The sequence below is a fragment of the Athene noctua genome, chromosome 11 (genome assembly GCF_965140245.1).
Source record: "Athene noctua chromosome 11, bAthNoc1.hap1.1, whole genome shotgun sequence".
NCBI classification, from domain to species: domain Eukaryota; kingdom Metazoa; phylum Chordata; class Aves; order Strigiformes; family Strigidae; genus Athene; species Athene noctua.
The window spans coordinates 5,775,064-5,789,840 of NC_134047.1; the positions used below are offsets into that span (position 1 = coordinate 5,775,064).

The 14,777-nt window shown below is 42.9% G+C and overlaps 1 protein-coding gene across 4 annotated transcripts in view; it reads left to right on the forward strand.

Moving 5' to 3' along the window:
- PASD1 (PAS domain containing repressor 1) overlaps positions 1–14,777 on the forward strand; it is a 55,486-nt gene that overhangs the window by 15,947 nt on the left and 24,762 nt on the right. For 3 of the 4 annotated variants that reach the window (XM_074914890.1, XM_074914892.1, XM_074914891.1), the window contains exons 2-6: positions 7,925–8,016; positions 9,592–9,648; positions 11,045–11,199; positions 11,978–12,069; positions 13,875–13,964. In XM_074914890.1, coding sequence (XP_074770991.1) covers positions 9,617–9,648; positions 11,045–11,199; positions 11,978–12,069; positions 13,875–13,964 — 369 coding nt within the window. In that variant the 5' untranslated portion in view covers positions 7,925–8,016; positions 9,592–9,616. Of the gene's footprint in view, positions 1–7,924; positions 8,017–9,591; positions 9,649–11,044; positions 11,200–11,977; positions 12,070–13,874; positions 13,965–14,777 lie in introns of those variants that run through there. The other variant, XM_074914893.1, reaches the window with a different exon arrangement.

Genomic DNA, 14,777 nt, shown 5'->3' on the forward strand with positions numbered 1-14,777 from the left:
CTGCATGCCGGACAGGGGCAGACCTACCTGTGCAGGTGTGGATCAGCTATGCTAAACATCTGGTCATGTAGTGAAAGAGTCCTGATAGTATCAGGCTCCTTTCATTAAACAGGCTAGGGAATTGGTAGACTCTTCTTGCTTTCAGGGATGACAGGAGTGTACAGCACTTTCACAGGTACATCCTGACTCCAAGATGGACTGTGTTTGCTTTTGGGCTCTGAAGTGAGCTGATGCACATTTACAGGGGAATGGCCAGGGGAGTACTGCACGTAGACAGAAAATGTTCAAGTTTGAAAGAAAATCCTCCAGTCCACAAATAGCTCCCACCATCTGCTGGTCCAGCAACCTGTGAGCAGATGGGCTTTGAAGCCAAGTCATACACAGTGTTTTTCTCCTCACTGGAGCAGAGCACTTTGGAAGTGTGGTCCTGGAACCACCTATGACCCACTCCTGACCCAGTTGAAGGCCCCTGCTTTTACTGTGCAAGGCAAGCAGTCCCCAGGCCTTAGGTTTATATTTACATTATGAGTTCATCCTCCAGCACAAGCAAACACAAAGCATAAGTGCTCATCTCCTCATCTGTACCATCCTCAAGCATCTGAAATGCATTTTATATACAGGACTGAGGAGAAAGGCAAAGAAGAAAAAAGTCAAAAAATGTATCATTTGAAGAGAAAAAGTGAACAGCTAAGGACATGAATGCTACGATTGACTCTTTCAATGAACTGGTAGTTGCTGTGGGTGTTCTCTTGCTGAGAAAAGTAGAGGAGAAGGTATTTAGTTTAATTAGATAGCTGATTTTCTTTGTTGTCTAATGATTACATTTATTCTGTGCACAGGGAGAGCGTAAGGCATAAAAGTAGGTAGTTGAATGACACATAGACTTTGTGTAGCTGTCTGCTTGGGATGAGTTTCACCCGTAGTAAATAGAAGACAAGAGGACTTACAAGAGGGATTTCAGGGTAACACATCCAAAAAGACAGCTTTGATGTGTTTGTCCTAGTATCTACATAGTTGCCAAAACAAAATCTGAAACCGAAAAAAGGCCCAGTGACCTCACAATGCCATAAATACAGTTGATGCAAGCTCTGTCCTTTCGGTGGGAGTAACGCACAGCACCTCCCAGGGAGAAGTTTCAGCTGGTGATCCCTGAAGATGGAGCACAGGGTGTTGGGGTGCCCAGCACCCACTTCATAGGCAGTTCTGCAGTAGGTGCAGAAGCTAACGCTGTCAAGGTAGCAAAGAGGGTTGGTTTCTTTTAAAACTGTTCCTAGCTGGTTTGCTATGATAGTGTTGAAACTATTCTGAACGAAACCCTGAAATTAGTCAGAATTTCATCAGTGGATTTATGATCAGATGTTGTCCATATTGTTTAAGCTGCAGAAACAATAGCTTTGGGTGGTTTTTTTTAACTTGTTGAGACACTCTTTTTATTGCTGAAATTTATTAGGCTAACCTTCCCACACACACACCCCATCCTTTGTGATTTGCCAGAGAAGTGAATATGATAGAAAGTAGCCTGAGGCATGAGAGAGGGAGCTCTGCTCACCTTCCCTTCTCATGTACCCAGCAGGAAAGGTTACTTAACTCCCAACATCAGGAGGTGAGCAGTGCAAGAGTCATGCTGAATGTCACCGCTGCTTTCCTTGCTAGAAATTGCTCTTGGTATTTTGTTGCAGATTGCTCTGAAGTATAATGTGTGTTTATAGATAATGTGTGTCTATGCACTCACCCCCACACACATGCATTTGCACCATCAGGATCAGGTGTGTTCGTATTTAGGTGTGTTCGTATTTGCTGGAAATTTTGGAGAGCGTTCTGTTCAAAAGATTTCTGACTGTTAGATTTCAATATTACTGCCTTCTCTTTAGCTCTATGTGCCTTTCCTGGAAATGGTATCGTGAAAACACGATTCTCAATTTCTGCTGAAGGATCAACTGTGGACAACTGCCCTTGCTCCCATCCTACACAAGGGAAAACTATGTTATTATTTGAGGATTATTTGGTTCTGTGTCTGACTGAGTCAGGTGTGTTAAAGAATCGTTTATAAGTTAGATATCATCTTTTCATGCTACAACACACATTTACCTTTCCTGTAGTAACGGAATGGCTGCAGATGAACACAGGTATTCTATTCAGCCCAGACTGTGGAAGAAGCATTATTTATATATGAGTTTTTATCCTACCCTGTTTGTGACAGTAGAAGTATAGTTTGGTACTACTTAGGGTCGTGAATCAGCAGTTCTGCCTTTTGCCATGTTTTGAGAATTTTAAGGGGCTATTAGACAAATTGATGGAATTAATTAAATTCACACCCTTCTTGTTACAGAAACCCTGGAGACATTTTAAATAATATTCTACAATGTTGTATCTTCACCCTGCAAGGTTCAGTAATTTGCTGGAACAGAACACACTTGGCCAGCTATTTTTTCCAGGATCTGACAAAAATCCTAGAGAACAAAATGTTCCAGTAATCATCTTTTCTTTTTGAGTGTCTGTTTTCCCCTTTTCTTTTGTGAGAAAACAGCATATCCTGGTTAAAAAAAAAAAAAACCACCACAAAAAACCCCCAACACACCACCATTGTTCCTCCCTCTATCTTTCATTTAATTTCTGTGCTGAATCACAGTGTTCTGATATAGCCTTTTTGATGGTGTAATTGTTTTGTATAATCCATTTTCTTTGGGCACCTCTTAGCTTCCCTCTGAAGCCGTTACTGCTATAATGAATGTAGTCATAAATCTGTCACAGGTAACAACCTAAATTTAGAGTTCAGTAAACCAGGAGAGTATGCTGTAGATAAGTGAGTGCATCGAGATGCTATAGTTATAATAGTGGCACAAAAAGTTCACTTCTGACAGATTAACGAAAGAGGACACAGAATATTTGGTCCCCTCACTGATTTACCACCATTACCCATGTTCCAGTAAACAAAGCTGCTGTATGAAAGTATAGGTTCAGTCACGGCGTGTCACCCCCAAAGAGTGAAGGTTAGCTGCCACAGATGAGCGTGCTGTAGTGGGCCCTTTCCCTCAGCTGTCCCACGGTGGAGATGTGGGGTGGTGTTTCTGTGAAGGAAATTCCAGTTCCTCTAAAGAGGCAAAGGGTCTGAAACTGGCATTAAGAGCTCTCAGGCAGGACAGGACCCAGTGCTCCTGGGCCCGGAGCAAGGTGGTGTGGGAGCCAACCATGATGAAGGCACCCGTTTGATCCCCACCAGCACAATCCCTAAGGTGGTGTGTCCCCTGGGCAAACCAAGAGTTCCCACAGTTAAATGGCTGATCGATTGTCGGTACTGAGATCATTAGAACATTTTTTTTCTCTTTTGAGAAGAGGAAAGCAAAGAACATGAAGATAAAGCAGTGGAAAGGTGAAAGCAGATGACATAAGAAACAACAAGATGGAGAGAAAGCACATTCAAGAAAGATCCAATTCTCTCAATTGCAAACTAATGGATGCTAAGTAAGGGGGATAAGTGAAAGAAGAACAGGAAAGAGTGAAGAACAACAGAAGGCAAGGTATGGCAAGGAAAGGAGAGGGTAAAATGCAAGCAGAAAAAAAATAAGCAAGCAGGTCAAATAGTGCAGAGATGCAACTCCTTTGCCACATGTTTTAGCCTTTGCATTTCTGTGTCATGCTTTCACACTGAGCTGTGGCGTGGCAGCAGCCAGGCAGTGCTGGATGGGGTACTCCGGCAGAGAGTCTACAGAGCAGCTACTGCTGCTGTTGCCCACTTGCTGTAGCGCTGGGACAAAGCCTGCCCAAGAACATTTGTCCTGAAGGTGGGTAAGTTTGTCATCAAGTCACAGAATCACAGAATTTTTTTCCATCAAGGTTGGAAAAGACCTTGAAGGTCATCCAGTCAAGTCTGTTCAGTATAAGAGAAAGGCACTGTTCAGCAGAGGGCTGTGAGAGCCACGTGTGATGGGCGAGCGCCCACGTAGCCCAGCAGCGGGTGGCACAGGACGGGCGGCAGGGCTGCGGTGCTCCAGGGCACCAGCCCAGGCGACGACCGCTTCTGTGCTAAACAGCCATAAAGATTCAGTGGCACTGTTTGGTTTTTTTAAATGTCATTTACATTAGCATCTTATAATTGAATCAGTAGCACTTTACGGAAAAGGTTAAATTCTGCCTTTTAAAAATTAAATCAGCTGTTTAGCTGTCAACCACAGTCATGCCCTCCTGTTGCCTCAAGAAGAATGAAACATTGGCATATTGACATATAAATCGTATTGCTGGAGAATGCATTAACTCTCTTATTTATGACTGCATTGTGCCACAGAGTGCTGCATCTTGTAATTGGGGGCTCTCTGCTGAATTCGTTGCATGTAAAATCCATGGAAATTATTAGCACATCACATTTCCGTAATTAAAATACTTCCTACAGCATAGATTTGAAGACTCCCTAACTGCTGTACATTACTTAAATGCAAAATTTTATGAAAACTTAAATACAAGCACAACAAAGTTTTTATGCATCGAGAATATTTTTAATTAGACTCATTGATATATTTGGGAAAAGCAATCAAATCAGCTGGGTTGGCCTATGAAAGCTTTATTTGGTGCTGATCACAAAGAAATGTGCAGCATTATACTCCTAGAGTGATCTTTGCCTTGCCGTCAGTGGTATAACCAAATAATTAAAATTAAAGCTAGAATGAAGCATTCATAGGAACTGTTGGTTTCGGGGGATAATTCTTACTAATGTGATGTTCCATTAAGAGTTATCCTAAGGTAATGTTAATATTTTGATGATTTGCAGCGAGCCAATAAATAAACATTCTTTTTTTAGTCAGAAGTTTGCAGTTTTAGATAGCTCTTGAAGTCAGACAGTTCTGCAAAACAAAGAATTTTAAAAAAATTCCCTCACCCATTCTCTCTTCAGTAAAAAATACACCAGAATATTGCAGATAGGAAGCATGGAACAGTGCTTTAACTATTAGCTGTGTGTCTGAGAAGTCCATTTGTCTTGTTAAGGCTGTCATTCTACATTAGCCTTTCTGTAACCCTGGAAACAACCTCCAATACTGTGATATTTGAAAAGTCTAAAATATAACTTGCCCTTAAAATGCTATGAGTGTTTTTTGAGACTCCCTGTACAAGGGAAGAAAAAATCTTTTCCCTTTACAGAGGGCAATAAGCAATGATGGATGTGCATTTCTTTGTGAGAAAGTTGATCCACACCTGTTGTAGGTGGGGTGAAAGATGATGCGAGCAGCACTGACAAGTGTCCTCCTCTCTTTTTACCTGCCCATAGAGTTCAGAAATCCTTCTCTCCAAGTGTTGCAGGAGAGGATTTTCAGGAGGCAATAAATAAATTTTGATCCCTCTGGTTAATACAGTTAAGGTCAAAGAGATTCTATCTGGAGCTATTTAAAATACTCTTAACATGTAGACATACTGCTGTCTGTAGTGCTAAGTGCCTTATCTTGCTGAGGAGTGTATACAACCCTTATGAAACTATTCTTAAGTATTCTGGTTACTATATTTAGCTCTGGCTCATAACAAGACAAAAAGCACTTAGCTAAATGTAGTCCTGAAGTGCTTAATCCGGTTAAGAATATTTTGTCCTTAGGTGTCTTCTACTAAGACTTTTTGTAGCTCACCATCCTGCTGTATCATGCAAAAAGCTTCTCTGTGTGTTTGGGCCTGTGAATTCTCTCATGATCACTTATTCTGTTAGAGCCTCGAAGTCTGGCGTTGACTGAGGACATCTCTCACATTCATAAGGAGTGTCCCGTTGGGACAGACCTGGGAAGCCTCATTCTCTGCCCCTGGCAGCTCGCTGCAGCACAATGTGATAGCTGCTACTGGAGAATCTGGGCTTCATTTCCCAGTTTAGACTCAGTGAGTGTTAACTGGTCTGTTGTCTCTCTCAGCAACCAAACAGCTTCCCTCAGCTTACTGCGATTCAAACTGGCTGGGAGGGCAACCACATGTACAAGGCAGAAAAATCCATAAGGCTTCCCAGGAGTTTTCAGTTTTTAGGCAACCTGTGGGCAGTGTGAAGGTTTCTGCGTAAAGCTTTCCACTCATAAAGCTCAGGAAGAATCTTTAGTTTGGCTGAATTTGTGTGTACTTAAGCCCATATAGAAGAAAATTTTCCTGAAAAATTGTGATAGATCTGTTTATTCGCAAGCATTTTTTATAATTTAACCTGTTGCTTTAAGAAGAATTTTCTTTATACCTGCATATCTCCAAAATTATTACAAGTTAGCAAAATTTCTGTATAGGTCATTCTTCTAGTGGAGAAACAACTGTATGAGTTGAATAAAACAGCACTGACCAATGAGCAACAGTGATTAAGATAAGCAACTCAGTTCTGTGATAGCTCAATAGGGTAACAAATAAGATCACACTCTCCTTTTGAACTAGGATAAAAGCTCGTAACTTGACCAGTGTATTAGGACTGTGAGAACAGCAGCATAGCAGATCCACCATGTTTAAACTCGCTACACAGATGTTCTCAGTTGCAGCTTCACTGAGGATATCTGGAGTTCTGTGAGATTTTTTCCCTGGAAGTTCATGTTCCAAACTGAAAATGATCACTTTGTCCCAACTGCATTTTTTACTGATTCACTTACCATTGGAACACATTAGGTATTTTGTATGTTACTCTCGTACTTCTGTCATGTCAGGAGGTTGAGGCCTCTTGCAGGTAGCTTCCATATTACTGTTTACAATGACTGTATCACACTTTATCTGAGCCAATTTTTTTGAGCAAATGGACTGACATAATTTCGTTTAGCTGCAATGAGCAGGAATTTGGCTCGTTGTCTCACGTTACTCACATAAACCTCCCCTACAAAGCACTCTCACTGTATCACCGGTTGGGATCTGTGTTGCTCACGGTATTTAGCAGCAACCCCACAGTGCCAGCCCCTACCCTGTCCCAGCTGCCCTTCCCAGCGTGCCTGCCTGGCGTGTGTCTCTTGCAGTGGTTCTTCAACCACCTTCTTGTGTTTCCTCCCTTTGAGATGTTTTCACTAGCTGGAGGAACAAACAAGCTCTTTCTAGTCTTTTACATGATCAAAAATGTTGAGGTATGTTTGCTCATTCACCGTGGTTACAAATATGTCATCTCTGGTCGTGGCAGCGAGTTTTTTGTGGTGTCTTGAGCTGATGTTAGCTTGTACTAATGGTAACAGATGAAACAGCCATGAACCTGGGTTCAAAGCAGGGAGGTCACTTTAAGGGCATCAAAAGCTTGTTAAATTTGGAAGCCCAGCACTTGGCTGTTGCTGAAGATATTACTGTCCGTCATGAACAGTCTGGTTACATTCATGTCCTTCCTGAGAATGAGGCTCATCTGAAGCCAGACAAGTTTCAACAGTGATGGTTTCAGGGAGGTGAGCACTATAGTGTGGGTGTAGTCAGGAGTTCAGGGTGTTCATTAGTAACTGTTTAAATTGCAAACAAAAAGGAGTTGTGTGTCCTGTTGGTAGCAAATCTTAATGGGAGGCCTTAAATCCATCCACAGGTGGGTGATTGCGGCTTGAGCTGACCATGTTCACCTCAAAGGAGAGTTTTGGTTGCATGATTGGGTAGATGAAGGATGGATCATACCCGCTGGTTTTCACAGCATCCATGCCATGTAAACTATCATACTTTGAAGGGACTCCGATCAATCCTCAGTGGCCCCAAGCTAGTAGGGCCACTCCTCCACCCTGCTGGGCCTCATGGCTTTTTGGACACAAGAGGTCAAGTTGGCCTTCCCAGGCTGTTTCTGTGGATATAGGTGGTGTACACAGAGCCAGGAGCCCCGGAACACGGTTCCTGGAGGCTTTGCTGAACTTTCACCAGTTGTACTTGAGCATGTTTCTAACTTAAGAGTGGTAGACTTTTTCAGTTTGAAGTGATTGCTGCTCTCTAGGCTAAGTCATGCCTGCAACTGTGTTTTAACTGGATTTGCTTTTCCTTTCAGGATTAATTTTTCTCCGTCTCTATTTACATGGTGATAAGAAGTGCTAATCTCACTCCATCAGTCTGGACTGATGAATCTGAGGAATAGAACAGGTAATTTCTAATTTGGCTTGTAGCTTTCAGTGTTTCAGGCAGTGAGAACCACTGAATGTGGTTCTCCATGAGGAGGGCCTCATGGAGTGCATTCATATTTTGGGACAAAAGAAATCGTACAGTTTCTTCTGCCCAGGTCATCTGCAGGGTGGGAGATTCTTGCCCTGAAGCACGAAGGGAAGGGAAAATTTTTGTAGCTTTTACTGTGAGCAACATCTTTGACTTTCTGTCAGTTCTGGGTAGTTTTATTTCATGTTACTTTTGTAGCCACCACGTTGTTTGAGCTTGTTTGAATTGTCTGAGCAGTAGTTTGAGCAGGGAAAACATTTGAATGTACCCACTGAAAGATGCCCCTTGGGTGCTGGGCAGGGTGGGAGGTGAAAGTGCTCGCTAGAGATGGAGGCAGATTGGTGCTGATGCTGGGGATGGGTGCAAATTCCTCTTTGGAGGTGTCTGAGGCAGGGGGGGTGCAGCCCAGCAGAGCTGACCCAGACGACGCAGTGTGGAGCGGCAGCAGCTGGCTTGCCTGCATCCCTGGCTCCCTTCCCTCGCACTTAGCCCATCTGAGTCACAGAAAGCTAGTCATCAGTGAAGAAGCTACCCTCATGTTGAATTTTCCATCATTTCACGGGGGTTGACAGTACCGTGTCCTTACTGAGAGTTGTGGCCAACTGTTCTCATACCTGTGCTGCAGGAACAGTTAGATAAGTAAAGACCGCAGCCCGTAATGACTGCTGTGGTGCAGGAACGTACAGAACCCAGGGAACCCAGGTCACATTCCCTTCTTTTTCCTGGTTAGTGCCAGATGAGGAAGCTTTAACTTGAAGTCTTGGGTATGAATCCTAGTGGTAGGACACAGCTCAGATGAGATGGTGGAAGTCCACCAGCACAAGCAGCAGTCATTGGCTGCAGGATGCTTTGGATGAACCTTTCTATCATATCATCTCTTAGATGTCCTCATAGTACCCCGCTGTTGCCTAATACTAATCCTTTGGGAGATTAGCACAGTTTCCCTCTTCCTCCTATGCCCTTCCACTGGGTAAGAAAGCTCAGATGCTTTTCAGGCATTGCAATGCTTGAAATCAACCATCAGCCTGTTTGATTTCCCCAAACAGGACCAGGCACAATGCTGTCTGGTACGGACATCAGAGTCAAATCAGCTCTCACATTAGTAGAGGAGATGCTGATTGCTATGCAGATTTGCAGAGGAGATGCTGATTCCTGTGCAGAGTTCAGTGTTTCAGCTGGGTTCCCCATCCTGTGGCAGAGGGGAGTACAAAGGCAGGCTGAGGGGCTGCTGGCTCTTAGCTCTTTCTAAAATCATGCTTATTATAGCTGTATGTTTGGGCATATAGCAGCGTTTTCACTTCTCAAGCCTCAGTAGCTGACAAAACAAGCAAGAAACTACATAACAAGAGTGGAGTTTGGGAAAGGGAAGATTGAAACATCCAGACAGTCATAAAGTACAAACCAGTAAGCTCCATATTCTGCCATCCTCAACAATGTCTCAGTAAACATGTCTCAGTAAATATGTCTCAGAATATGTCTCAGTAAATAATTCTCTTTTCCTTCCAGAGCCCTGTGTTGTGTAAACGAACTGATGGATGAAGATGAGAAGGACAGGGCAAAGAGGTATGAAGGGATGCACAGAGCACAGAGAGTGGAAGCTCTCTTAGGGGAGAATTGTAAATGCTGTGTTGTCCAATGCTTCAAAAAGTACTTGGGACCACTGATGTCAGAGGCAAAACCCCCGTGCAGTTTACAGACTGTATAGCAGACCACAAACAGCATAATTAAGTCACCACTTGCAAGCTTCCCTGTGTGTTTGACCATCCCTACAATGGGTTAATCAGCTGAGTGGCCCTTAAATTATGTTGTTGTGCCCTCAGAATCTCATGTTATCCCATGGCTATTTGTTATCTTGATGCAGGACTCCTGACCTGTGATTATTGGCATCATGCAGTGCTGCCCACCTGGGGTAGAGTTCCCTGTGAAACTTAGAGAGCAGTCCTGCTTTAGCACAGGTAGGAGTTAGTCTCCCTTCAGAGAAGCATTTGGCTCAGTTCTAATTAGTCATCGTACACAAGTGCCAAAACAGAGATGACTGTGAACATAAATGCTGGATCTGAGAACCTCCAAATGCCGACCTGAATATGAATGGAAATGCTTTCTACATACCACACTCAGTCTAGATCACAGGAAGCATGTATCATTATGACTACACTTGTAAAGAAAATTAATTACTACCAAAGAGGTGGTATGAAAATAGGGTTATCTCAGATACGAGCACTGGAAAGAGCATTTTGAGAAGAAACTGAATGGATTTGCTTTCTCCTTTATTGTTTTTAATGGAGGGGAAAACCCTAATAAAACATTCTTGAATTGTATTAATGCAAGCTGGAAACTAGTCTGTGGTTTCTGCAGCTAGACTCTTAACATTCCCAATTTTGTATTCTGGCAGCAGCTTTTCAAAACCAGATACAGAGCATGTGCTTGACTTTACTCTGCAGTCGTCTCTGCACAGTATTGTCTCTTGATAAGTTGCTTTTGCAAGTACAAATCAGGGAATAAAGAATCCATCACATTTTGACCTTTAAATGTGTGTGTACTATCTGCAAAACAAAAGTTCATAAAAATGAAGTGGTCAAAACATGAGCATGTAGATGCCAGGACTTCTCTTGCTGGAGAAATTTTGCCCATAACACCTTCAGCTCATTATCACCACTTTTGAAACAGTGGGAACTGCTGCTGAAATGTATGTAAGGATATGGTCTTGCTCAAATTAATGTAAATCACATTTGTTACCTTCAGGTGTTGCTTGCCAAGGGTGAGTTCAGTCCTGCTGCAAGGCTCTAAGCAGCAGCAAGGCGCTTACACCCAAGTCTAATTTTAAACAAATGAGCAGTCCCAGCAGAGTTTAGATTCTTGTATTTAAAGTGTTTTGCTGGTGCAGGGCTATTTACCTCTCCCTGGGCTGAGCTGTAGGTCCTTCACTTTACTTAGCAGCGTTTATGTTTCTGTCACCCAGGGCATCACGCAACAAATCTGAAAAGAAGAGGAGAGACCAGTTCAATGTCCTCATTAAAGAGCTTTGCACGATGCTGCAGGGCCACGGCCACCCTCTCAAGATGGACAAGTCCACAATACTGCAGAGGACCATTGACTTCTTGCAGAAACAGAAAGGTACTGGAGGGTGCTGGCCAGCTCCTGTTGAAAGCACTGGCTCGGCATCTGCCCAGAAGCCAGTTTCCACTCAGATGAAAACTGCTTTTCCCAAGCATCTCAGACCTCCAGAGAAGACATGAACCTAAGTGAGGGTCAGAATAAGGCACAGCGTTTGGCCTCAGGGAATGGGCTAGGTTTGAGTACAGTGCTGACCAGTTAAACATGGATATACTGGAGAAGATGCAGTGCTGTACGCTTCTTAATGTAGTGGCATTGCTCCATTTCCCTCGCTGGCCTCCTCATCCCCTGGCATGCTTTGTGTACTCTCAAACAAGGCATGAAGGAGGAAGAGCTGAGGAACAACACACACTACAAAAGCCAGGGGAAGAGGGTTTCTGTGCCCTATTCCCAGGTCTCCTGGGGTAGAATGTGACTGGGCACAGCCTGTCCTGCTGCCTGGGCACTCCTGTGAGCCTTCCTGAAATAGCCTCAGAGTCACAGACACCCTCTGCTCCCAGTGTTGCTCAGCTACTCTGAAATAAGCCCACTGACCTTAATTTTTGAAGGATTTCTTCAGACCACCCAAAATGTCTCCTCTTCCTTTTCTTGATTTCTAATGCATTTCTGTTATCATAGTGTGGAAAATGACTTGCATACAAGAAGGCTTTGTGCGGAGAATGATCTGAGGATGATTCCTCTGAAAGCCTCTTAGAGGAAATCTAGTGTTACTTGAAAATGGAAAAAAGAAATCCAAGTAGCATGAGTCATGTTGCTTTTTTGATGTTTTCTCTTTAAGAAATCACAGCACAGACAGAAGCCTGTGAGATTAGACAAGACTGGAAGCCTTCATTTCTTAGCAACGAGGAGTTCACCCAGTTGATGTTAGAGGTAAGAAGAAATTAAAGCTGCATAGATTAGCGAGAAGTAATCAGTTCAGTGGAGTAGTTCAGAGACGTATAGTATACAGGTGAAAACCCGTAGGTCCCAATGTTAATGATTTCTACTCTACTGGCATATATAATACAAACCTGACAGAGACCAAGGTTCTGCTAAATGCTTTGCAGACACAGAATTAAAAATATGATTGCTTCCCCTTAAAGTTTTTCATTTAGGAATTAAGAACAATTTGGCCCAGATTTGGCTTGGTGAGAGAGGAAAATGAGAAGTGCCCTTCCCAGAAGAGCCGCTAGAGCTAGCAGTTTTAGCAAAAACTTGAAAGGACCTGAAAAAAGCAGAACAGCTCTCTTCCTCCCACATCCCATTAGCCAGGCAGCATTTACTTCACTGCCTTTGCTGCTGCTAGCTGTGCAGTGCCGTACTTGTGATGTCAATGCTGTGTCTTTTGCTTGGCTTGTCTTTAAGTGCATTCGGGAGAACAGCTCTGATACCTCTAAAATGCTTAGCTGATCTAGAAACACCCCAAGAGCCTACATTTTTCCTTTCTTAAGGATGCAGCTTTGGGTTTGCGCTGCATGCTCCTCTGGCGAGGATGTCTCCTACCCTGCGTGGGCAGCTGTTGCTCTTTGCCCCACCAAAATAAGGGTGTATGCTGGGCTGAGCTGGGAGGTGCTGCAGTGTCTTAGTTATTCCTTTTCATCAGGATGTCATGACTCACCTCCCTGGAAAAATCTGTTCATTCTTTCTGGGAATTTCTCTCACCAAACAAGCTAGTTTGTTCCAGCTGAATCAAAACAAATTCCCCCCGAAGAAGTGGTGGAGGAGAGAGAGCCCTTGAATAACTGTTGACTTTCGGGGCTATGTTAGACGGTTGACCATTATTTAAAATCAGTGTTTTTTTCCAGAGACATCTTATTTTCAGCAAAGGCAGAGTATGACAGTGAGGTGGGGAGGACAGTGAATGCTGCATCTTTGGCTCCCTGTAGCTAAGCTGCAGAGCAGCCTAACAGTGTCTTTAGAAGAGTTGGCTTTGTGCATGGTGCTGATCCGAGGTTAAAACTCACAGATATTGGTAAGTGTTAGAGAAGAATAAGGTGAGACACTAGATCAATGGTACCAGAAGATGTTGTGAAGAATAGAGAGAACACCCAAAGAGGAAGGCACATGCAGTGACTTAAAAGGGACAGAGAACTTTGACTCCAGGACAGAAACCATTGTGAATAAGAAAGGGGAAAAAAAAAAAAAAAAAGTTTAAAATTGTTGTGTCACTAGCATAAGAAATGAGTGCTTTACATAAATAAGGCTTTAGATCTTGTCCATATAGTCCATAAATACAGCATTGTATAATTTTTCTGTCTCTGCTTATCTGTCTGTCTGTCCATCCATCCATCTACAATGCTGGGTTTGCCATGATGATATCTATCCTTACACACCAAATTGGTTAACTATTGTGCAACTCAGAACACATAATGAAGTGACTGAAGTCACTGGGATTGTGTGGGTGTAGAAATCTAACCATCACTGTCTTGCTTCATGTTAAATAAATACTCCCTGGGTGAGAAATACAAGTCAATTTAATATTAATGAGCAAATAAGAGTATAAGAAGAATGTTGAATTAGACTGCATGTGTAATTTTTATTTATCTGCTTCGAACTATCATTTCCATCATTGATTTATATTAGTTTTAGGCTGCTAGAAGCACCACAAAAGAATAAATTAGCCTCTTATAGTTTAAGTTGTTCCCTTGCACAATTCTTTTTATTTTTTTCTTTTTTGCCTGCCTTTTCATCATTAGGCACTAGATGGCTTTCTCATTGCTCTTACCACTGATGGGATTATTATTTATGTATCTGATAGTGTTTCATCTCTGCTTGGACACTTACCGGTAAGTTCTGACCACGCAATACGTTGAAGAATCATTCCCCTGCCTTAACGCAGTCCCGTCACTGCAGGGCTGGGGCTTGTTTTTGTCCAACCAAAGAGGCAACTAACAGTGGGTGGGGGATAAACCAACAAACTCAGGGAGTTTCTCAAGCTCCTGTGAATAACAGAGACTCTCTCAGGGTCTGCGAGTTAGCTAAATAAACCCCTATGAGAAATCATTATACCCGTAGCTCACTACTTGGTTGTGCTTCTGAAGGATGGTCTGAGTGGTATTTATCCCACCAGATATATGGAAAAATCTCATGCTTACAAAATTCGTGCGTGCTGAAGCTCTCCTCAGATGATTTAAAGATTATTTCAGGGCCGAATATATGCTTTTCCAATGTCATTGTTTTTTTCACTCTGACCCCATCATCTTCAGTAACAAATATGTGGCCTCAGAGTTTTCTGGGAGAATTTCTAGACATCAGTTGGCTGTTGGGTACAGAAGTTTCTGCTGGCCCCTCAAAAACATTTTTAATTTTTATCTGGTGCCAAGCATGAGGCACTAGTGATGCCATGTGAGGGAAGATTTGAGCACACAGTTAACCTGGCTGAATGTCATGGTGTGCTAAGAAACAAATACATGCTGACATTTTAGCAGAACCCCTTTAGTCAGGGTGTGTGGGTTTATCAGCACTGACACACTTGCAGGTTGAGCAGATTTTGACAGACGTTCAGCCCAGAAGACAAATGGAGGATGTGAGGAGGAGCTCTCCCACTTCTGTCTTGTGCTTCCAAGGGGAAATGTTTAAAATTTTCATTTTGATATGAT